The sequence below is a fragment of the Convolutriloba macropyga genome, chromosome 7 (genome assembly GCF_964194025.1).
Source record: "Convolutriloba macropyga chromosome 7, txConMacr16.3, whole genome shotgun sequence".
In the NCBI taxonomy this organism is placed as follows: domain Eukaryota; kingdom Metazoa; phylum Xenacoelomorpha; order Acoela; family Convolutidae; genus Convolutriloba; species Convolutriloba macropyga.
Window position 1 is genome coordinate 17,023,951 of NC_134474.1, and position 23,967 is coordinate 17,047,917.

Consider the following 23,967-nt stretch of genomic DNA (forward strand, 5'->3'; position numbering starts at 1 on the left):
ACAAGTCGTTACCGCCAATAAACAGTATAATTTTACAGTACTGATTGATAGGGGGAACAAAGTTATATACGTCTTTGATGGTTGCGCCGGGAAGAGATAATATATTCAGGTTTCCAGATTCGAAATGTCTTCCCTGCGAATCTGTGATCAATATGAACTTCGTTTTCGAAGACTTGAACAGATGATATCGCATGTCACATACAATCAGTGGACGTCGAGACAATAAGTGAGTTATGATGTAGAGGAAAGATTCTGGGTGCTCAGGTGAAGTGGATTTGGGTTGCTGCTGTTGGAAATCCTAGTTAGCCAGGAAAGCTGCTGCAGAATGCTGCACTTGGCTGGTGGCTGCTGGTTGGCCAGGGAAACAAGGCTGGGGAATGACGCTTGCCGTTGCTTTCTGCTGCTGGGAACCCTGGTTCTCCAGTAAAACTGCTGCACAAAGCTGCTGTTGGTTTGTAGCTGCTGATGGGGAATCCTGGTTGGCCAGGAAAAAAAGGCTGGGGAAAGACGCTTGTAGTTGCTTACTGCTGCTGGGAACCCCTGTTAGCCAGGAAAACTTCTGTAGATTGCTGCTGATGGTTGGTAGCTGCTGCTGGGGAATCCTGGTTGGCCAGGAAAAACTAGGCTGGGGAATAACGCTTGTTCTTGCTTGATGCTGCTGGGAACCCTGGTTAGCCAGGAAAATTTCGTCAGATTGCTGCTGCTGGTTGGTAGATGCTGGTGGGGAATCCTGGTTGGCCAGGAAAAACTAGCTGGGGAAAGACGCTTGTCGTTGCTTGCTGCTGCTGAGAACCCTGGTTAGCCAGGAAAACTTCTGCAGATTGCTGCTGCTGGTTGGTAGATGCTGGTGGGGAATCCTGGTTGGCCAGGAAAAACTAAGCTGGGGAAAGGCGCTTGTCGTTGCTTGCTGCTGCTGAGAAACCTGGTTAGCGAGGAAAAACTGCTGCAGAATGCTGTTGCAGGTTGGTAGATGCTGGTGGGGAATCCTGGTTGGCCAGGAAAAACTAGGCTGGGGAAAGACGCTTGTCGTTGCTTGCTGCTGCTGAGAAACCTGGTTAGCCAGGAAAAACTGCTGCAGAATGCTGTTGCAGGTTGGTAGATGCTGGTGGGGAATCCTGGTTGGCAAGGAAAACTGGGCTGGGGAATGACGCTTGTCTTTGCTTTCTGCTGCTGGGAACCCTGGTTAGCCAGGAAACTTCTGCAGATGGCTGTTGCCGGTTGGTAGATGCTGGTGGGGAAGCCTGGTTGGCCAGGAAAAAGAAGGCTGGGGAAAGACGCTTGTCGTTGCTTGCTGCTGCTGTGAAACCTGGTTAGCCAGGAAAAACTGCTGCAGAATGCTGCTACAGGTTGGTAGCTGCTGGTGGGGAATCCTGGTTGGCCAGGAAAAACTAGGCTGGGGATTGCCGCTTGCGGGTGGAATTGCCGAGTGACCGGAGAAGGGTGGTTTGGGTAGACTCAACTTTGGTTGGGGCGCCTCCACTGCCTGGTTGGGGGTGTCGTCCGAAAAACTACGGGGTTTAACCTCTGGTGATGGGTTGGGTAGACCAAAACTTTGCTGGGGTTCCTCTACTCCCTAGTTGGGGGTGTTGTCCGTAAAACACTGGGTTCGACCTCTGAGGGTGGGCTTGGTAGACCGAAAGCTGGCTAGGGTTCCTCCGCTCCCTCGGTGGGGGGTGCCGTCCGTAAACCACGGGGTTCAACCTCTGAGGGGGGGTTGGTTTGACCGAAACTTGGCTGGGATTCCTCCACTCCCTGGTTGGGGGGTTGCTGTCCGTAAACCACGGGGTTCAACCTCTGAGGGGGGGTTGGTTTGACCGAAACTTGGCTGGGATTCCTCCACTCCCTGGTTGGGGGGTTGCTGTCCGTAAACCACGGGGTTCGACCGCTGAGGGTGGGTTAGGTAGACCGAAACTTGGCTGGGATTCCTCCGCTCCCTGGTTGGGGGGTGCCGTCCGTAAACCACGGTGTTCGACCTCTGAGGGTGGTTTGGGTAGACCGAAACTTGGCTGGGATTCCTCCGCTCCCTGGATGGGGGGGGGGTGCCGTCCGTAAACCACGGGGTTTGACCTCTGAGGGTGGGTTGGGTAGACCGAAACTTGGCTGGGATTCCTCCGCTCCCTGGGTGGGGGGTGCCGTCCTTAAACCACGGGGTTTGACCTCTGAGGGTGGGTTGGGTAGACCGAAACTTGGCTGGGGTACCTCCACTGCCTGGGTGGGGGTACTGTCCGTAAAAAAAACGGCGGGGTGTTAGAACAATATTCGAAAAAAATTGATGGGGGTGCTATGGCTTTGGACTTAGCTTCGAAAGTTGGCAGGCTGTAGTCAAGGGTTCGTGCCTTCTAACGTTGGTGCGCCATGTCATCAACTACATCTATAACTCTGCTTAAAGTTGTTAATCATCAATTCATATTGTCTTGGTGTGTTGTCTTGGTCTACCTCATTTTGCACGTTCTATATTCAAATTATGATTCTGACTGCTCAAAAGTCAAGTTCTTTAAGAGTTCATTACACCATTTACAAAAAGCCAGTAAGGAGAATCAGAGTCAAAAACAGTAGACATTGTGAAACAAAAAGCAAGCAGGATGAATAAGTCTTTAAAAATTGGAAATAAAAGCTGTCTCATAAGGTACGTATTGCAAAAAAATGAATCAAATTAAAGAACTGTTTTTGACTAAATTTGAAATAGAAACTCTATCTGGGCGTTCTCTCACTCTCTCTATCTTTCTTGCTTTCTTTCTTTCTATCTTTCTTTTTCTTTCTTTCTTTTTTCGTCTCTATCTTTCTGACTCCCCTCTTTCTCTCGCACTACCATAAATGAGATTTGAATAGCAGCCACAACTTTTTAGTTTGCTTAACAGTTTTGCCTAAATTGTATAATTTAGCGGACGTTAATACAATTCCACTATCAAAAAATTTGTATATAGTAAGGTTTTTAAAAGAGTGTGAGAAAGGGGTAATTTAACAGGTTTTTGAGTTCGCAATTTTTTTCACGAGCGGCAGTTCGACTGTCAATTTCTCTATCTTTCCTCTTGATTTTCTTAATGAAGTGAGGCGTAGTTGAAGTTCTTGACAGTTTCCAATATTTAACTATAATTGTTAACTTTTTTATCATCACTCATATGCAAAAAAATAAGTGATTGCACTGCTATAGATCATCAATACTAATGTTGCACTATAGTTCTTTTTGTTCTTTTATCTTTTAGATTTGTGTTTGACAGTTATCCCTTGCATAGGAATAGTTTCAATGGATTAAATTTATAACTAACATTTTAATTGAATTTAACACTGCTTTCCAAAAAATAACCATTGTTCTGAGATTTAACGTTCTTTTTACGTGCCTTCGCTTCACTTAGTTTTGTCAAAAAAGATTCTCAATTGGTGAATATGACTGAACTAACGCCGAATAAAACTTCATTTCATATATAGCTTATCAAATTAAACATGGCCTTAAACTTTTTTAAAAGTCTTCTTGCTTTTTCTTTTTTATTCGTCTCAGTGATTAAAGTTGCCAAAGATTTTCTGATAAACAAAAATTGAAGCTTTTTTGTGGTTTTATTTTTTAAACCTAATTGTGCGGAATAATTTCTTTTTAACTAAAAGCAATTATGCTTATGTTTTTTGACCATTTTGCTAGTCTTTGTTTTCACAGGTCTACTTGATTTTTTTATACAAACAAGATTCATTTAACTGGTTAAACTCTCAGCTAGCGTTTCTTTGAGCTTGTAGTCCCTTCAAAAGTATCTGATTTAAATGAATTTTTTGTTGCCTGCTTTTTTGTTAGTTTTGATACAAGAAGTTTCGATTTTGATTACCTTAATGCCAGATTGTTTCAATTTGCTGAAATTCTATTTCCTCCAAATTTTGTATTTCTTGTCTTTTTATTTTGTGCCTGTTTTGTTTTCTGCAGTATTGGTGCTTGATGCCTGATGACCCTTAGGTCTTTTTCTTTATATTTTTTCCTGATGAGTTGAATGTCTTTAACTTCACTTGAAAATCTTTTCTAAAAACGTCAAGATTGTTCTTCATAATCTTCCTCTATTTTGTATTTGTCTTGGTTTTAATGGTTATAACAAATGACTATGCAAAACTTTCAGATAGTTCAATAATGCAACGAGACTTTCAGACAGTTCAATATTTTGTTGAATGTGCTGAACTGTATTTTATTCAGGAGTTGTTTTGTTGTTTTTTGTTTGAATCGCGTTCATACAGAAGTTTGATAAACCAAAAACAAAATAAAAATCTTTTGGCTTTTGCCCTTTTTGTCGGAACACAAAATGATTGCTTTGGTTTAATCAAATAAAACTCATTTTTTCGCAAATAATCTCGAAATAAAGTTTTTTTTGTCGATATTAATAATAATAATGTTTTATTTGTATATAAATTTTGAAGTTTCTGCGTTTTTAGGGTGATATTCATCATTTCAACGCGCGTTCCTTTAAAGGTTTGTTCTGCTTTTTTGCCTTAATAAGGGGATATTCTGTCGAATTTTTTATTAATGTGTTATAGGAATTATAGCTCCGTGTCAAAAATAACTTTTACTGGAGTCGATAATGATTCAAATCAGAAAGAGCATGAAAACTCGTTCCCGAAAAGACATCTCTTCACTGGCAAAGTGAAGACCGCTCGGGAAATAGTAAATTGTCGACCTGGAAAAAAAAGAGTTTGGGTCTCATTATCTGAAAAATTTTAATCAATGACATTTTGAAGTACAAATCTGGCAAATAAAGAAATTGCACAGACACTGACGTATAATAGTTTTTTGAAACTACCAAAAGAACTTCAGCAGACTGCAGTTTGTTCTCGAGGTCCAAGAAATTAAGATTAATTCAGACAAATATATTTGGGAAAATATGAGCATTTTCTTTTGCCATCAAATGACCAATTTAATTTTTTATCTGCAAAAGGAAACCCCGTAGTTTTACCCAATTTTTCGGACTGATCAGGAGACCGTACATGCATTTATTGGAGCGTTGATTCTTTCGAGAAAAGAAAGAATAGTCACTGATTCCACGAGTTTTCAGAACCTTCATGAAACTTTGGACATTTCACGGTTTTTGTTTGTTTTTGTTGTCTTATCCGGTTATAATATTAATGACACCTTATTGTAGCGTCACATTTTTTTTAAAATGAAGAATTAAAAAGGAGGCGCAATTTATTACAGCTAATATTTTTTATAAGAGTTGAATATTAATTCAGATGCTTCGAAACCGTAATCTCGCAAATTTTAATTGAATTGATTTTGGATATTTTTGTTCTGTTTGTAGTCGTATGACATTCTGGACAATAAGCGGTTGATTGGCGTCTTTTAGAAGTATCCTTGAAGCCATTTAACAACGTCATTTGGAAAATAAAAGTTTTTTCATGACATTGAAATTAATTGTTAGAATTAAAAAAGTATTTTTTAAAATTGCCAATTTTTTTTCTGTCCACTTTTTAAACATTATCAGTTGAGACAAGTCCATAATTTTTTCTGGTGAAATTCGGATCAACTTGTTTTGTTTACTTTTTATCTAATGCTACTTCGATTTTGTCAAAAAAATAGATAGAGATTGAGTTTTGGTCGTGTTTAAGGCTTGTTGTTGTTAATTTAGATTGTACTTTGTTTTATCCCTTAGTGATTGGTAGGCACAATCGTCCATCCACAGAGGCGTTATTTATATTGTAGTGAATTGGAGTGGTCGGAGCTTAAATATATGTCTTCCTCGTTTGGTAGACAGTTAAATCACAAACGTTGTAGAGTGGGGTTGGAACATTATGTGCGAACGCACTTTAGCGAGCCTTCTTGTTTTTATTTTAATGCTAGTAACATAAACAAATTTGGAATCAAGTATATGAAAATTATTTGAAAAACGCTTTTAAAAATTCGTTGTAACCTCTGTTTCATGAAAAAGTCTTCAAATTTTCTATGATAAAATAGACATTTTCTTAAAAAATTTACTTTTGAATTCAGTACTAGAGCAAAATACAGCACTATGGAAAACCAGTAGAAAATTGAGAAAAAGACTTAGAATATTCGTGACAAAAATGCAATGAAATCAAAAAGCAAAGACCTTTAAAAGAGTTATCTCTATTTGGGAAGCAATCAGCATTAGCAAATAAAATTCAGATACGTGTAGATATTTAGATTTTTGGTTGACAATTTTCATCAGAGAGCAAACTTTGTTCGTTCAATTCTGGATATACTTGCTCATAAACTTGTTGCCAACTAGTTGACGTTGACAGCACCAGTTTTTGAGATAAAGTGAAGATACGAGCTGAAGTACAGTCATTATTGTACTTAGTCCTGTCATTTCATTGAGAAATATTTTGAAGAAAATTGTATCCATCCAAAAATTTTTGGTTTTCTTCAAAAAGGCAAAATTTCTGTGAACTGTACAAAATTAAGGTTCAGCCCAAATGATTGAAGTCTAGTTGTTGACGCTTTTTAAAACAAATCAGCTTTTCCAATTACCTTTTCAAATTGCTGGAAATAATTATACGCCAATTAAGTCAACCAAACCCAACAAAGAAAATAAGCGGTAGCCTCAACAAAAAACAGATTGTTTTAAAATCAAAGCTCATAATTCCAAAGAATAAATGTGCATGAAAATTGAAGCCAATTAACATACTTGATAACTTCATCGTGATAATTTTATGGTTTTTTAAAATCTCAACACTGTTTTCAACACTTAAGTTTTTGAGATGAAGTGAATATATGAGATGAACTACCGTCATAAGTGTACTTAGTACTGTTACTTTTATTAAGAAATATTTTGAAGAAAATTGTAACCAATGAAAAACATTTGATGTTCTTCAAAAAAGCAAAATTTCTGTGAACTGTACAAAATTAAGGTTCAGCCTAAAATGATTGAAGTCTAGTCTAGTTGTTGACAATTTTTAAAACAAATCAGCTTTTTCCAATTACCTTTTCAAATTGCACCGTAATCTCGCAAATTTTAATTGAACTGATTTTGGATATTTTTGTTCTATTTGTAGTCGTATGACATTCGGGACAATAAGCGGTTGATTGGCGTCTTTTAGAGGTCTCACTGAAGCCATTTAACAAGTCGTTTGGAAAATAAAATTTTTTCATGACATTGAAATTAATTGTTAGAATTAAAAAAGTATTTTTTAAAATTGCCCATTTTTTTTCTGTCCACTTGTTAAACATTATCAATTGAGACAAGTCCATAATTTTTTCTGGTGAAATTCGGATCAACTTGTTTTGTTTACTTTTTATCTAATGCTACTTCGATTTTGTCCAAAAATTAGATAGAGATTGAGTTTTGGTCGTATTTAAGGCTTGTTGTTTTTAATTTAGATTGTACTTTGTTTTATCCCTTAGTGATTGGTAGGCACAATCGTCCATCCACAGAGGCGTTATTTATATTGTAGTGGATTGGAGTGGTCGGAGCTTAATTATATGTCTTCCTCGTTTGGTAGACAGTTAAATCACAAACGTGGTAGAGTGGGGTTGGAAAGTTATGTGCGAACGCACATTAGCGAGCCTTCTTGTTTTTATTTTAATGCTTGTAACATAAATAATTTTGGAAACAAGTATATGAAACTTATTTTAAAAACGCTTCTAAGAGTTCGTTGTAACCTCTGTTGCATGAAAAAGTCTTCAAATTTTCTATGATAAAATAGACATTTTTTTTTAAAAAAAATTTACTTTTGATTTCAGTACTAGGGCAAAATACAGCACTATGGAAAACCTGTAGTAAATTGAGAAAAAATTAGAATATTCGTGACAAAAATGCAATGAAATCAATAAGCAAAGACTTTTAAAAGAGTTATCTCTATTCGAGAAGCAATCAGCATTAGCAAATAAAATTCAGATATATGTAGAGATATAGATTTTTGGTTGACAATTTTAATCAGAGAGCAAACTTTGTTCGTTCAATTCTTGATACACTTGCTCATAAACTTGTTGCCAACTAGTTGACGTTGACAGCACCAGTTTTTGAGATAAAGTGAAGATACGAGCTGAAGTACAGTCATTATTGTACTTAGTCCTGTCATTTCATTGAGAAATATTTTGAAGAAAATTGTATCCATCCAAAAATTTTTGGTTTTCTTCAAAAAGGCAAAATTTCTGTGAACTGTACAAAATTAAGGTTCAGCCCAAATGATTGAAGTCTAGTTGTTGACGCTTTTTAAAACAAATCAGCTTTTCCAATTACCTTTTCAAATTGCTGGAAATAATTATACGCCAATTAAGTCAACCAAACCCAACAAAGAAAATAAGCGGTAGCCTCAACAAAAAACAGATTGTTTTAAAATCAAAGCTCATAATTCCAAAGAATAAATGTGCATGAAAATTGAAGCCAATTAACATACTTGATAACTTCATCGTGATAATTTTATGGTTTTTTAAAATCTCAACACTGTTTTCAACACTTAAGTTTTTGAGATGAAGTGAATATATGAGATGAACTACCGTCATAAGTGTACTTAGTACTGTTACTTTTATTAAGAAATATTTTGAAGAAAATTGTAACCAATGAAAAACATTTGATGTTCTTCAAAAAAGCAAAATTTCTGTGAACTGTACAAAATTAAGGTTCAGCCTAAAATGATTGAAGTCTAGTCTAGTTGTTGACAATTTTTAAAACAAATCAGCTTTTTCCAATTACCTTTTCAAATTGCACCGTAATCTCGCAAATTTTAATTGAACTGATTTTGGATATTTTTGTTCTATTTGTAGTCGTATGACATTCGGGACAATAAGCGGTTGATTGGCGTCTTTTAGAGGTCTCACTGAAGCCATTTAACAAGTCGTTTGGAAAATAAAATTTTTTCATGACATTGAAATTAATTGTTAGAATTAAAAAAGTATTTTTTAAAATTGCCCATTTTTTTTCTGTCCACTTGTTAAACATTATCAATTGAGACAAGTCCATAATTTTTTCTGGTGAAATTCGGATCAACTTGTTTTGTTTACTTTTTATCTAATGCTACTTCGATTTTGTCCAAAAATTAGATAGAGATTGAGTTTTGGTCGTATTTAAGGCTTGTTGTTTTTAATTTAGATTGTACTTTGTTTTATCCCTTAGTGATTGGTAGGCACAATCGTCCATCCACAGAGGCGTTATTTATATTGTAGTGGATTGGAGTGGTCGGAGCTTAATTATATGTCTTCCTCGTTTGGTAGACAGTTAAATCACAAACGTGGTAGAGTGGGGTTGGAAAGTTATGTGCGAACGCACATTAGCGAGCCTTCTTGTTTTTATTTTAATGCTTGTAACATAAATAATTTTGGAAACAAGTATATGAAACTTATTTTAAAAACGCTTCTAAGAGTTCGTTGTAACCTCTGTTGCATGAAAAAGTCTTCAAATTTTCTATGATAAAATAGACATTTTTTTTTAAAAAAAAATTTACTTTTGATTTCAGTACTAGGGCAAAATACAGCACTATGGAAAACCTGTAGTAAATTGAGAAAAAATTAGAATATTCGTGACAAAAATGCAATGAAATCAATAAGCAAAGACTTTTAAAAGAGTTATCTCTATTCGAGAAGCAATCAGCATTAGCAAATAAAATTCAGATATATGTAGAGATATAGATTTTTGGTTGACAATTTTAATCAGAGAGCAAACTTTGTTCGTTCAATTCTTGATACACTTGCTCATAAACTTGTTGCCAACTAGTTGACGTTGACAGCACCAGTTTTTGAGATAAAGTGAAGATACGAGCTGAAGTACACTCATTAGTGTACTTAGTCCTGTCGTTTCATTGAGAAATATTTTGAAGAAAATTGTAACCATCCAAAAATGGTTTTGGTTTTCTTCAAAAAGGCAAAATTTCTGTGAACTGTAAAAAATTAAGGTTCAGCCCCAAATGATTGAAGTCTAGTTGCTGACGATTTTTAAAACAAATCAGCTTTTCCAATTACCTTTTTCAAATTGCTGGAAATAGTTATACGCCAATTAAATCAACCAAACCCAACAAAGAAAAGTACCGGTAGCGTGAACGAAAAACTTTCTAAGCTAAAAGGGAAAAGAAACAAAACAAAACTGTTAAGGAACAAAAAGAACAAATAACAAATATGACATACCTTGTCCTGCGTTTTCTGAAAATCAGAGAATTAGATTGTTCACCGTACATAAAGTAATTTTGTTAGAAAATATTTAGAACACCTAGAATAAAAATAATTGTAGCGCCCCATGAAGAAGGGCCTTTACATTTAAAATTTTAATATTGAGGAACCCGCTAATTTCGCATTCAACGGTAGTGACATTTTCGTGGCCGCAACGTAAACTTGAGTGAAGTTGTCGTAGGCGGCATCAATGCAGTTTTTTTTCAGATTTATCCGACAATTTTCGGTTGATTAAGAAGGCCAAATTCAATTTTCTGTTGACTCAATATGTTGGGTTTGAGCATACGGCTGAATTATTTCAATTTCAGATCTTCAGCCTTTTTTTCGCATACTCACATATGAATAATGTTTCAAATGTCAGTTTTTCGGCGAATACCACATTAGCATTCAATGAACGCCCAGAAAAGCAAAGCTGCTTATGTCTTGACAAGTCGTGAATCAGTCTTGGGCAACAAAAGAGAATTGTTCTGTCAGGTCTCGAGCATTATGATCAGAATAATTTATTAATTTAATTTGTTTCAAAATGGGAAATCAGAAACTAACTTATTTTCGTTTCCAAACCGTTGTCTAAAATAGTGCCCCGTGTGCAACAAAATAAAAAGAAAAAAATCCAAGCAATTCCACGACGTTCAATAGTATGGAACAAAAATATAAATTTTTGAGATAGCAAACGCGTATAGCAACCGTATAGGTCAAATTGAGGTTTATTGAAAAAAAAATAATTATTAGTTAACATGTCAGATTTTAAGGTGCTTATTGTCCGTATAGCTCAATCATTGTTACATGTCTAAGGTTTCCTTCACACCAATTTTAATTCTAGAAGGCAAAAATTATGCATAAAAATTTTCCACTTTCTACATTCACCACTATTTGCGTATTATTCAAGACTTATCAAGTCTTGCTAAACAAAGGTACAAAGAAATCTGAACCATATCAAGGAGTATACAACTGATGTTCGTCTGGCAGTGTAAATAATTACAAACAAGGAGGCTCGGTAATGAGCGTACGCACATAAGGTTCCGACCCCGCTCATTCACATTCCTGAATTAATTGGCTACCAAATAATGAATAGAAAGAAAACTTTCAAAAACATAGATATCGTTCAATAAACAACCAATGGAACACAATAATGCCAATGATCGTTGTTGATAATAGGACTACTAGAAAGCACAATAATAAATAAAAAACAACAAACATTATTTACGACCAAAACTCGATGTCGATAATAAAAAAAAACAAAATCATCAAACTCGCATCAGATAATTCCGAAAGGAAACAATTGAACCTGCACTTCGGTAGAAAAACCAATACTCAACTGGTTAACAGGTTGACAAAAAAATGCAAAGAGATGCGAAGTTCAAAAATACTTTTTTATCATTGAAAACAATTAATTTCACCATTATTAATGTGATTAGAAATTAACTGAATCCCCTAAAATGTTCATTTAAATCTCCATAGGAAGCAATTGAGACATCTCATTATCCAATGTTCAATTCTGCAAAATTTCAAAGACAATAGGACCTACGACATGTTATAAAATAAAAAGAAAACAAAAATGCTATAAAATGTAAAAATAAAAAATATCGAAATTTCGTAGTAACAGTAGTAACACAGCCCAGAAACAAATGCTTGAAGCTAAAAATGTCATGAAGATTAAATTATAGCTCACTGGAAACGGGTTGCGACCTGTCTTTACAGGTCGACCAAAACACTATTTAAAAAAATGACGAAGCTCAAAAACAATAATGTGTTTTTGAAAACAAATACTTTCAAAAGTCATGACAAATTTCAGATTTCAACAAAGAGCAATGGATTAAGTTGCAAAACCTCAGAAAGCCGATTGGGCCTGTTAATAATGAGACTAAGTCTCAACCCAACAAATAAAACAACAAATATGTCACGAAGCCAAAATTTCAAACAATTTTAGAGATCACAGGGTTCAAGGTACTATAATTATAAGATGTTACCTGCAAGAACTGTCTATCGTCACCTTCTTCTCATTTTAACATCAAAAAGTCTTCCGTATAAAAGGATTACGTAGACATGACAACAAAAAGAATTCGTGGTCGAAGCAATCAGTAACAACGTGTAACCCAGCGCAAATAAATTTTTGAAAGAACAAAAAAATTGAGACTTCTAATTGAGAGAGATTGAATTAGATTGTTACGAAAACGAAAGCAAAAAAGATACAGTTGAAAAAAATTACGATCAGAGATATACGCCTTGGGGAAGCAACTGAGGCCTAATATTATTAGACATATGGCGTACAACAACAAATGAAGGACAAACATTGGCAGAAACAAAAAAAATCTATAAAATTTTGCGAGAAAACTGTGTCTTAGCCCAAAAAGAATAAACTATATAACAAAAACAGATGAAATATCCAGATACGCCTTTTTCCAACGCTGTGCATTTTTCTTACTAAGATTTCTTTCAGTTGGATTTGTCAATAACGTGATAATTCGACAAGGAAAAAAATGAACTCAGAAAATTTGCAATTATGCTCAAAAAATTTAAAAAAACTGAAAACGCTTAATATCAAAATAAAGAGACCATTAATTGAGCATAGAACTATTACGGACATTAACTTATAACCCACAGGAAATTGGGTCCTGCCTGTTTCTACTGAGATAGAGCCCGAAGTTTGGAGAAATAAGATAAAATATGGATAGTTAGAACTCACTTTTTAAAATAGTAACTGTCAGTAATTGAGCCCTGATTTGAAATTCTTGTAAGCAAAAACAGTTTACACAAAAAACATTAAAACATTTACATATCGAAAATATTTTAAAAAGTCGCGCCCCCTTAAAATCAAAAAGAGTTTTTATCGTACTGATACATGGCGAGATCAAGATCAGCCCAGCTGTTGCTGCACGTCTAAAACAAATACTCAATTCTTCAAATGGTTGCAAAATAAATCAATTTTTTAACAAAATTTTTAAGTTTGTCAACAAAAATGCATTTTGTCTAACTATCGAGTGTATATTTGCAAAAAACCGGTAAAATTATAATACCAGAAGACTCTCAAAGCAAAATGGCTTACAACTAACTTGTTTGTGAGCTGAAAAAGAATATGGCTGCAGTTTTAAGGTATCTATTTCCAGCAAATTTAAAGCAAGTGGGCTAAAAAATCAAATTTACTCCACGAAAAAGTCAAATTTTTGAAAAATTTAGCGTAAACTCTAGACAAAAAAAATCGGATCGAACAATTCAGCAACCCTCCTCTATCTTCAGAGATAAAATCAATAACACTTCAGTTAACAATTTTAACAAATTTATCGAAAATTATCGAAAATTATGTCGCAAAATTATCGAAAATTTGGTCAAAAATACCAAAAAAGTGAATAAAAACAGCTGAATTGTATCTAATATTCACAAAACTTTAAATCTCGATAACTCCCTATAAAAAACAAAAACTGAAAATAACCTTTTCAGTTCCATATTCTACTCACATTTCTCTAAAATGGGTTGAAGCAATTAATGTTTAACTTCAATGTTACATCGGAAAAGTTAAATAAAGTAATTTTTTTCTGTTTCTTATTAAACGAACAAAAAGTTAAGTAAATACGTTTTTTCACGTCAAACGAACAGCAGTAACTCTTACTCTTTTTAGCAAATTTAAAGTTCCGCCATCTTGCACATGTAATTTTCCACAAACAAGGGTTTAAGTTTGAAGCTGAGCAGAAGAATATTCAAGGCATTTTGGAGAATCTTATTGATTGGTTTGATTTTAACTTCTCTTGGTATAAAACTCCAATCTAGCATTGCCAATCTAATAAATGAGTTCTACATGTTGTCAGAAACAAGCTTTCTGCTCCAGAACAATTGTTTTGTACTGTTAGACTCATAAGAACTCTATGTGACTAATGGATATCCATTTGTCGGAGTAAAAAAAGGTCGCAACTGTTTTTTTAATCTCCAAAAGTACAGTAATCTTTTTGTTTGCAAAGAGAGTTTTACGGGGAGTATATTTCAAATGCGTTTAATAACTTTAACAGATTTTTGTTCTGAAAAACAAGCGACAAGAATGAATTAAAATAATCCGAGCAATTCCACGTTGTTCAAATGCTTTGAACAAAAAATAAGTTTTTGAGATAGCAAACGTGTATAGCAACGGCAAGAGTCAAATTGTGGTTTATTAAAAAAATCACTATTAGTTAAAATGTTAGATTTTAGGTTACTTATTTTCCTTACAGCTCAATCAATGTTACATTTCTAAGGTCTCCTTCGGACCACTTTTGATTCTAGATGTCATAAATTAAGCATAAAGTTTTTCTGCTTTTTACATTTGCAGATGTTTACGCATTATTCAAAAATTATCATGTTTTGGCAAGCAAAGGTACAAGGAGCTCTGAATCACATCAAGGAGTATACAACTGATGTTTCTCCGTCAGTCTAAATATTTACAAATAATTTTTTTCTTTAATTCACAGAAGAAATATGAAATGAAATCATTTTTTGTAGAATATGAAAAAAACGAGGTTTTTGGCAAAATTTAATGTTTCACCATGTTGCCCATGTAAATTTTCACAAACAAGCGTTTAAGTTTGAAGCTAAGCAGAAAAAAATTCTAGGCAGCTTGGCAAATTTTTTTGTCTCGTTTGATTTTAATTTCAATTGGTAGTTCACTCCAGTCTAGTATCGTCAATCTAATAAATGAGTTCTGCATGTTGCCAGAAACAAGTTTAATGATCCGGAACATTTTTTTTCGCCCTGTTAGACTCATGAAGGCTCTAATTGACAAATGGACGCCCAATGTTCGTAGTAAGGGCAAGTCGTAACTGTTTTTTTATTCTCCAAAAGCACTGTAATCCTCTTGTTCGCAAAAAAAGTTTTTCATGAATATTTTTCAAATATGTTTAATATCTTGAAAAAAATTTTGCCCGAAAAATGTTGCCAATTTAGCTCTTTTCCAAGTATACTATTAGATTGAGCAAAATAGCGTGAATGAAAACATCTGAGTAGCGCAAGTGGCTTAATACAAGTGCATTCAAGACAAGTCTCAAAAGTCGAAAATTTTTTCTATTAGCGTAAATTGTTTTCATCTTCGAGCCAATTAACGTAGGATGTGTTTATCCTCCCCTAGAAACGTTATATTGCAGTCTATATGAAGCCCTAAATATTTAACTTCAAATTTCTCGTCTTTTAGAATTGAATTTATTTTAATCTGTTAATAAAACTCTTTTGTTTTGCTTTAACAATCATCAGAAATTCAGCTTTGAGATTTTACTGTAAGTTAATAATATAAAAATTATCGAGTAAATTTGTCGGCATTTTTTTCTAAATTGGCCCTGCTTTTGTCAATGGGTCAATTTTTCTCAATTGATGCTTGGATGGTCTCAAAGTTAAAGTGACAGCATCATCAATAAATTGTCTGAGTTCTGTTTAATTGTCAACTTGTTTGTGAGCTGAAAAAGAATATGGCTGCAGTTTTAAGGCATCTATTTCCAGCAAATTTAAAGCAAGTGGGCTAAAAAATCAAATTTACTCCACAAAAAAGTCAAATTTTTGAAAAATTTAATGTAAACTCTAGACAAAAAAATCGGATCGAACAATTCAGCAACCCTCCTCTATCTTCAGAGATAAAATTTATAACACTTCAGTTAACAATTTTAACAAATTTATCGAAAATTATCGAAAATTATGTCTCAAAATTATCGAAAATTAGGTCAAAAAAACCAAAAAAGTGAATAAAAACAGCTGAATTGTATCTAATATTCACAAAACTTTATATCTCGATAACTCCCTATAAAAAAAACTGAAAAAAACCTTTTCAGTTCCATATTCTACTCTCATTTCTCTAAAGTGGGTCGAAGCAATTAATGTTTAACTTCAATATTACATCAGAAAAGTTAAATAAAATAATTTTTTTTCTGTTTCTTATTAAACGAACAAAAAGTTAAGTAAATACGTTTTTTCACGTCAAACGAACAGCAGTAACTCTTACTATTTTTTAGCAAATTTAAAGTTCCGCCATCTTGCACATGTAATTTTCCACAAACAAGGGTTTAAGTTTGAAGCTGAGCAGAAGAACATTCAAGGCATTTTGGAGAATCTTATTGATTGCTTTGATTTTAACTTCTCTTGGCATATAATTCCAATCTAGCCTTGCCAATCTAATAAATGAGTTCTACATGTTGTCAGAAACAAGTTTTATGCTCCAGAACAATTGTTTGGTACTGTTTGGTACTCTATGTGACTAATGGATATCCATTTGTCGGAGTAAAAAAAGGTCGCAACTGTTTTTTTAATCTCCAAAAGTACAGTAATCTTCTTGTTTGCAAAGAGAGTTTTACGGGGAGTATATTTCAAATGCGCTTAATAACTTTAACAGATTTTTGTTCTGAAAAACAAGCGCCAAAAGGAATTAAAATAATCCGAGCAATTCCACGTTGTTCAAATGCTTTGAACAAAAAATAAGTTTTTGAGATAGCAAACGTGTATAGCAACGGCAAGAGTCAAATTGGGGTTTATCAAAAAAATTACTTTTAGTTAAAATGTTAGATTTTAGGTTACTTTTTTTCCTTACAGCTCAATCAATGTTACAGTTCTAAGGTCTCCTTCGGACAACTTTTGTTTCTAGATGTCATAAATTAAGCATAAAGTTTTTCTGCTTTTTACATTCGCAGATGTTTATACGCATTATTCAAAAATTATCAAGTTTTGGTAAGCAAAGGTACAAGGAGCTCTGAATCACATCAAGGAGTATACAACTGATGTTTCTCCGTAAGTGTAAATATTTACAAATAAATTTTTTCTTTAATTCACAGAAGAAATGTGAAATGAAATAATTTTTTGTAGAATATGAAAAAAACGAGTTTTTGGCAAAATTTAATGCTTCACCATGTTGCCCATGTAAATTTTCACAAACAAGCGTTTACTTTTGAAGCTCAGCAGAAAAAAATTCTAGGCAGCTTGGCAATTTTTTTGTCTCGTTTGATTTTAATTTCACTTGGTAGTTGACTCCAGTCTAGTATCGTCAATCTAATAAATGAGTTCTTCATGTTGCCAGGAACAAGTTTAATGATCCGGAACATTTTTTGTCCTGTTAGACTTATGAAGGCTCTAGTTGACAAATGGACGCCCAATGTTTGTAGTAAGGGCAAGTCGTAACTGTTTTTTTTATTCTCCAAAAGCACTGTAATCTTCTTGTTCGCAAAAACAGTCTTACGTGAATATTTTTCAAATATGTTTAATATCTTGAAAAAAATTTTGCCTGAAAAATGTTGCCCAATTTAGCTGTTTTCCAAGTATACTATTAGATTGAGCAAAATAGCGTGAATGAGTAGCGCAAGTGGCTTAATACAAGTGCATTTAAGACAAGTCTCAAAAGTCGAAAAGTTTTTCTATTAGCGTAAATTGTTTTTATCTTCGGGCCAATTAACGTAGGATGTGTTTATCCTCCCCTAGAAACGTTATATTGCAGTCTATATGAAGCCCTAAATATTTCACTTCAAACTTCTCGTCTTTTAGAATTGAAGATATTTTAATCTGTTAATCAAACTCTTTTGTTTTGCCTTACCAATCATCAGAAATTCAGCTTTGAGATTTTACTGTGAGTTAATAATAAAAAAATGATCGAGTAAATTTGTCGGTATTTTTTTCTAAATTGGCCCTGCTTTTGTCAATGGATCAATTTTTCTCAATTGATGCCTGGATGCTATCAAAGTTAAAGTAAAAGCATCATCAATAAATTGTCTGAGTTCTGTTTAATTGTCAACTCTTGTTGCCATATCATTATTATGCAGATGAATTAAGAGTGGGCCAGTACTGTTTCTTGTGGCACAACTTTATGAAATTCTGTTTCGATTGAATGCAGTCTTGTAGGATAGGAGATTGCCGACGATCCGTAGGGAAATTTCTAATGAGTTTTCTTTGAAACCTAAATTGTCTAATTTTATATTCAATTTTGTAACCGACTGAACGAAATGCGATTCATAGTTCAAGAAAAACTGCTGTGACACAAACGTTCAGGTTAGTTTTCTCTTGGTTTATGTGCAAATTAATAGGGAATCGAGTGTTGATTATATTTTCCCTGAATCTGTTTTAATTTTTAATTTGTAATTTGCTATCGTGAAAGTACTGAAAAAATGTTTCCCGAAGATGGTTTCAATGATCTTAGAAATCACTGGAAAAGGGATAATGGGTGATAGTTGCTAGGTTCTTCAGTGTCATCTTTCTTGTGCAGTGGAAAAACACATTCTTGTTTAAGTTCATGCTTAGGAAAGCTAGACAATTTGATGCAGTAGTTTACAAATTACATAAATTGAGTCTCTAATAACTCATGCAGGAACGCAAGATTGTCTGATTTGCATATTTCTCCCAGTGCGCCAATTCCATCATGAATTTTTCCCCGTTACAAAACGAAATCCAATGTTCTTAAAATTGGTTTAGAATTGCACGCGTTGGTTCTTGGAAATCTCCATTGGTAGAAAAACGATAGTTCAATAGGATAACCGTTTTTTGTTTGCGCTAGGAAGTCGCCGAAAACATTTCTCAAACAAAGCATTCTGGGTTTTTTTCAGCGTTTTTTATCTCATTTTTCAGCATTCAATTTTTCCTGTCCATTTCTGCCGTTTCAGAGAGACTTCTTTGAAATCTGTTGATTTCGTTGTCATTAGAGTTTCAGAATTCGTTTCTTAGATCAAAGAACTTTTCATAGTCTTCATCATTCAAAAAATCATCTCGATCGGCCATCATTTGTAGTGAGTTTCTAGCTAACCATTAGAATGTTAGAGTGAAAAATGTTTTTCATTTCTGATCAACCATCTTGAACGGGAGCGCTTTTTGATAGTGCTTCCGTTAACTTTTGAAAAAAAAATTCTGGCATATAATCCAAGTTGTTCTGAGCGTACGTTTTTGCCGGTTTTGCTGTCCCAGGGAGCGAATAAAATGAGGTACAATATAGTTCTTTCCATCAAAATTTTTTTTCTGATTTGGCATCTTCCTACACAAAGCCCTAACATACGGTACCAAAATTATCACTTTTTACAAAGCTATCACAAATATTGGTGTCGTTCATAAGTGAGCAGTTAGTAATAATGTAATTACCAAGAATTTGGATATGTTCACTCCACTTAAACGAGTTTGAATGGTTTTGTTCCTACATGCAAATCATATGGAAGCATTATGCTTCGAGCTTAGAGTTTTCCGAATCATCTAAATGGTAAAATTTATGAGCACTCATTTTGTTTTTCCGATTTTTGCTATTGCATTATAGGTATTTGCTAGTTGGTTCAAATTGTCAATGCTATTTTGTTTATTTGGTTTATAGATAAGAATGGTTCACTAACACAGGAGCGCAAGTTGGTCTTTAAAAATAGACCCATAGGCAATCAAATTTATCTGTAAAAAAATTTTAAATCACTGCGATACTCTGTGGGAAAAATTTTTGACCAAGCATCGTAACTCGGCAAAGTTTTGTGGTTTGGATTCCGATCAAGTAAATACGGTCGGTTCTAAAACTACTGGTATTGCTCCTTGTCAGGATTTAAAACGTTTTATTATCATACCTAGAGAACCAGGTTTCTCTAAAACAAGTGAAAATTGGTCCCAGCTTGTGTACTACCGTGCGAGGTTGTTCTTTGTGGCTGAGAATGTTTGGTACATCAATATAAAAAATTCTCACCTCCAAATCTCTTTTGTAAGTTATTCTGGAAGACAACTTGTATGTCAAAACATGTTCTAGAACCATTTCAAAATCACCTGCCCATAGAAGCAGTGTTGAACTATTCAAAATATGATTTAGAAGAACAAAAAACACACAACAAAAAACGAGTAATCTTGTTTGTGAAAGGTTCTTTGAATCTTTATCAACGCCTTTGAAAAACGTTTTTCTTGTTTTAGGTAGTTTAATTGCCAGTGTTTACGAGGGAACCGTTGAGGCCAACAGTAGCAAAATCCAAAAAAAAACTTTTTGTTTATTGGATTGACGAATAGAAAATGTTCATTGTCATTAATTATAATTAGTTTTAACAACGGTTCTCTAAATCATCAGTATAACAATTAAAAGTTTTTTATATTGGATTAGGTGTCTCTGATAGAATTGGGCATAATAATTGGAAGCACCTCTATGCTTTAGCGCAGAGTATATTTGATTCAAAGTCTGAAAAACGTATTTGGAGGTCATAAAACTTTTCTCTTTTTTTTGGGTGGGGGATAGTTTTATGGCTTATTTCGTAAGCTTGAAATGTAATTCTGTGAAAGAGCTTTAAAAATTAAGCTTTTCGTTTGGTAGAGTCCTTTGGGATTGATGCTACAATTTAATGTTAATAGAAGATGAAAAATCGACGACTTTTTGAGAAAAGGCACACCATGATGAAAGTTAAAATGCATATTATCAAAAAACAAAAAATTATATGCATTGGTTTTACTATTTGTATCATTTTAGAGTATTATTTACATCTTTAATATTAGCACTAGGGAATCATATCTTGACGGAGGGTTTATCGAATTAATGCAACTTAATAAGATTAATATTTTCGTCATTTTTCTCAATTTTATCCCAATGATGCTCAAAGTATTTCAGTGGTGGTATTTTACAAACAACGCAAACATCTGCATTGAATTTACCTACATCTGCATTTACATACTTCTGCGTTGTTGATACCGTCTTGAAATACTTAAGTTCAATTTTTCCGGATCAATTTTTTCACATCTTCAGTTTTCTCGGTGTTAGTGTACCCTCGACAAACATGAATTGTGCAGTCGATATGAATGTAATTTTCATATTCAAGTCTGCATATCATACTACTACCAATCAAAAAATTTTCACATTCTGGTGCCAGTTCTTTTATGGGAATTCTTGAACCAATTCGTTTGCATCTCTGTTTGTGCCTGTTGTTTTGCATTCTTCCTAGAATGTAGCCCCAATTGTACCGTCTCACCCATTACTGGCTGGGTTGACCCCTATAAAAACCGGAATTCATCATCTTGGTAATATTTGTAATTGTTTCTTCAACAAATTTCTCCTTTTTCTTCAATTTTTTGTAAGTTGCAACATAGAGTTGGCAAAAATCTTGATTGCCTAGAAAATTATACTATTTGTCATCGATGGTTTTTGTTTACTAGACAAGTCTTACCATAAATGAAGACATGATCAGCATTGACTTTTTTAGCAAGGACGTAAAGACGTGCATTCCAATATCAATTTCAGAAATTACAAAAACTCATGTGGTATAAAAGTGTCCTTCAAACAATTTTGGAGAGATGGTAGTTCGAAAATGTCTTTTACGTATCCAAAAACGCCCAGTTTTTTTCCGAGTTTTTAATGACATTGGGAATTGGAATGTGTATTAAACCTTTTCTGTTTTCTCTTTTTTAAAGCTCATCGGTTTACTCTCTAAAATTGATATTTGACACTCTACAGAAGTTTATGCAAACAACACCCTTTTTGTTTTAAGAAATTTCTATCTAAAGCTTTTGTTTTTCTTCGAATTTACTCATTTTTACTTATTTTAATCAGTATCTAGCGCTAAAAGAAAAACTTTGACTTAAAGTAGAGACTAAATGTTTGAAATTGAGCGAAAAAAATTGTATGAGCTTTCTTGAGCAAAAAAACTAAAGAATAATCCATCACAAAGAGCAAATTCTCTGGCACAACTTTTGTTTTTAAGAGAGCAGTATTTTTTTTCCATAAGCAACTTTCATAATTAGTGTTGTTATTATTTGTCCTTCTATCGTGAAATTTCAAAATTTTCTCCGCTTATTGTAGGTTGCGGAAACCGGAAACCTTTTGACTGAAAATTTATCAATGATTCGTTTTTTTTTTCAAAAACTCCTAAACTAGCGAAATCTCCGAAGTTATCCATTCGAATTCAACCCAGGCAGCTTCAATTTTTGGCACCAAATGCAGTAAAAATATGCTAGTTTGTTTAAACACTTAATAGTAAACACAAGAACTTAAATGAGCGAGACAATAAAAAGGATAAGAGGTAGTATCAAGCATTTGATATTGTTAATGACGCTGATTGTGTACACAGTTAAACAAAGCCGTTATCTAAACCAACTCCCGGAAAAAAACAACCTGTCAAATTAGTAGTTTTATGCTGTTCTATAGAAAGCATTCAAAATCCCTTTGTAAAAATCTTTGTAGAAATCTTTCGTCGACCAGGATTGATTGAGAGAAGTTACATTTCTTAAAAAATATATGCCGTGAAATTATGCAAGATAAACAAAATATAAAGGATATAGAAAAGGGTGATTTCTGAACTAAATATGATTATTTTTTTTTCTTGCATCAACCATATTAACCGGTTGTCTATCAACCGGTTGTATTTCATAGTTGTAGCGCTTTACTTTTAGTCATAATTCATATGCCATTTCATCTCCATTTTAGGTCGTTAGTTTATCTAATTCCACCTCAAATGTCGCGGCGATTTTGTCAACAGCGTTTCTGAATACAATGCTCATCTGCCATTTTTTAATCGCGGCGATAAATTAACATCTTAAAATGGCGATGAAATGACATATAATTTATGGCTGAAAACAAAGCGCTGGAACTATGAAATACAATCGGTTTATAGACAACTGCTTAATATGGTTGATGGAAGAAACAAGTTCATAAAATTTAGTTCAGAAATCACCCTTTTCTATATCATTTATATTTTGTTTATCTTGCATATTTTCACGGCATATATTTTTTTAAGAAATGTAATTTCTCTCAATCAATCCTGGTAGACCGTCACAATTGATGAATACTTTCAATGAATTTTACATGGAAGCTTTATAAGTTACGCCCGAGTCGAAAACAGAAGTTAATCTTGTAAGATCTTGTAAGAATCTTGTAAGATCTTGTAAGAATCTTGTAAGATCTTGTAAGAATCTTGTAAGATCTTACAAGATTAACTTTTGTTTTCGACTCGGGCGGTTATAAAACTCATTTAAACACCTAATAATTACAGAGAAACGGAAAAATGGGAATGAATATGGCTCATCACAAGGCGGGGTTCACAGCTGTGGGATGGAGAAGAATTTGTATTATGATTGTGGTAACTGCAATGGAAACTTTTCAGAGCTCATCTTACCCAAATTTTTGATAATTACTGAACTCAGATGGAATGTTCTCGGACTGGAAAAGTGGATGCGTTTTCCACAATTCAGCACTGAATAAGAACCTGTGTCGCAATTGATAGCGAGGGTTTCTACTTGATTTGCAGAAAAAAGCTAATCTAATCTTAATATTTATTTTGATTTGTTTATGAGCGAATAAAGGAAACAGCAAAAAAACTTGAGCAGTCAAAAGAACACGAAACAATTTACGAGTAAAAAAATTTAAAGTTTTTTGTATAATAGAGGCTAAGAAAAGCAGACTTAAAGAAGAAAGATGATAATAATCGCATGGATTGTGGTCACAATCGACTGAATTCTAGTGACGGCTATCCAAACGAACCCCATGACAAAAAAATGAACTGATTGATTAAGTTACAAGGATTATTCTTTTAAAAGAATCCATTCCCTGAACGGATTGTAAGTAAAAACCCCCTTTTAAAAAGTGGTTGTATAATGTCAGCTTTGAAAAATCAGTTCATTTTATTGTGCAAAAATGTTCAGCGATAAGAGAATGGACTAAAATCGATTAGTGTCTTAGCATACATATATTTATCAAAAGAGAGCTATGTTCTATATCAATTAAAGTTAATTTGAAGAAAACAATTTTTACAAAATGCCCCCCACTCTGGAAGTGATTTTGGCCTATTGAAAACAAACGAATGGACAAAAGATCAAAGGTGGATTAAAGTTTTCATTAAATGCGGAGTTTATGAGAACTGTCAATGTTATTGTGCAGTAATCAGAATTGGGTCGAATGCGCAGTTTTGGAGTGATAAAAACAGCTCCTTAAAATCGTAAAAATGCTTTAAAAAGTTTTGTAGCTGTTTTGCATAGAC

General features: G+C 33.8%; 1 protein-coding gene across 4 annotated transcripts in view; it reads right to left on the reverse strand.

Moving 5' to 3' along the window:
- LOC142342653 (dual specificity calcium/calmodulin-dependent 3',5'-cyclic nucleotide phosphodiesterase 1A-like) overlaps positions 1-23,967 on the reverse strand; it is a 339,291-nt gene that overhangs the window by 119,166 nt on the left and 196,158 nt on the right. For 2 of the 4 annotated variants that reach the window (XM_075394099.1, XM_075394101.1), the window contains one exon: positions 10,040-10,054. The exons of the other annotated variants lie outside the window; for them this stretch is intronic. In XM_075394099.1, the coding sequence (XP_075250214.1) occupies positions 10,040-10,054 (15 nt within the window). The remainder of the gene's footprint in view (positions 1-10,039; positions 10,055-23,967) is intronic. 4 annotated transcript variants of the gene reach the window in all.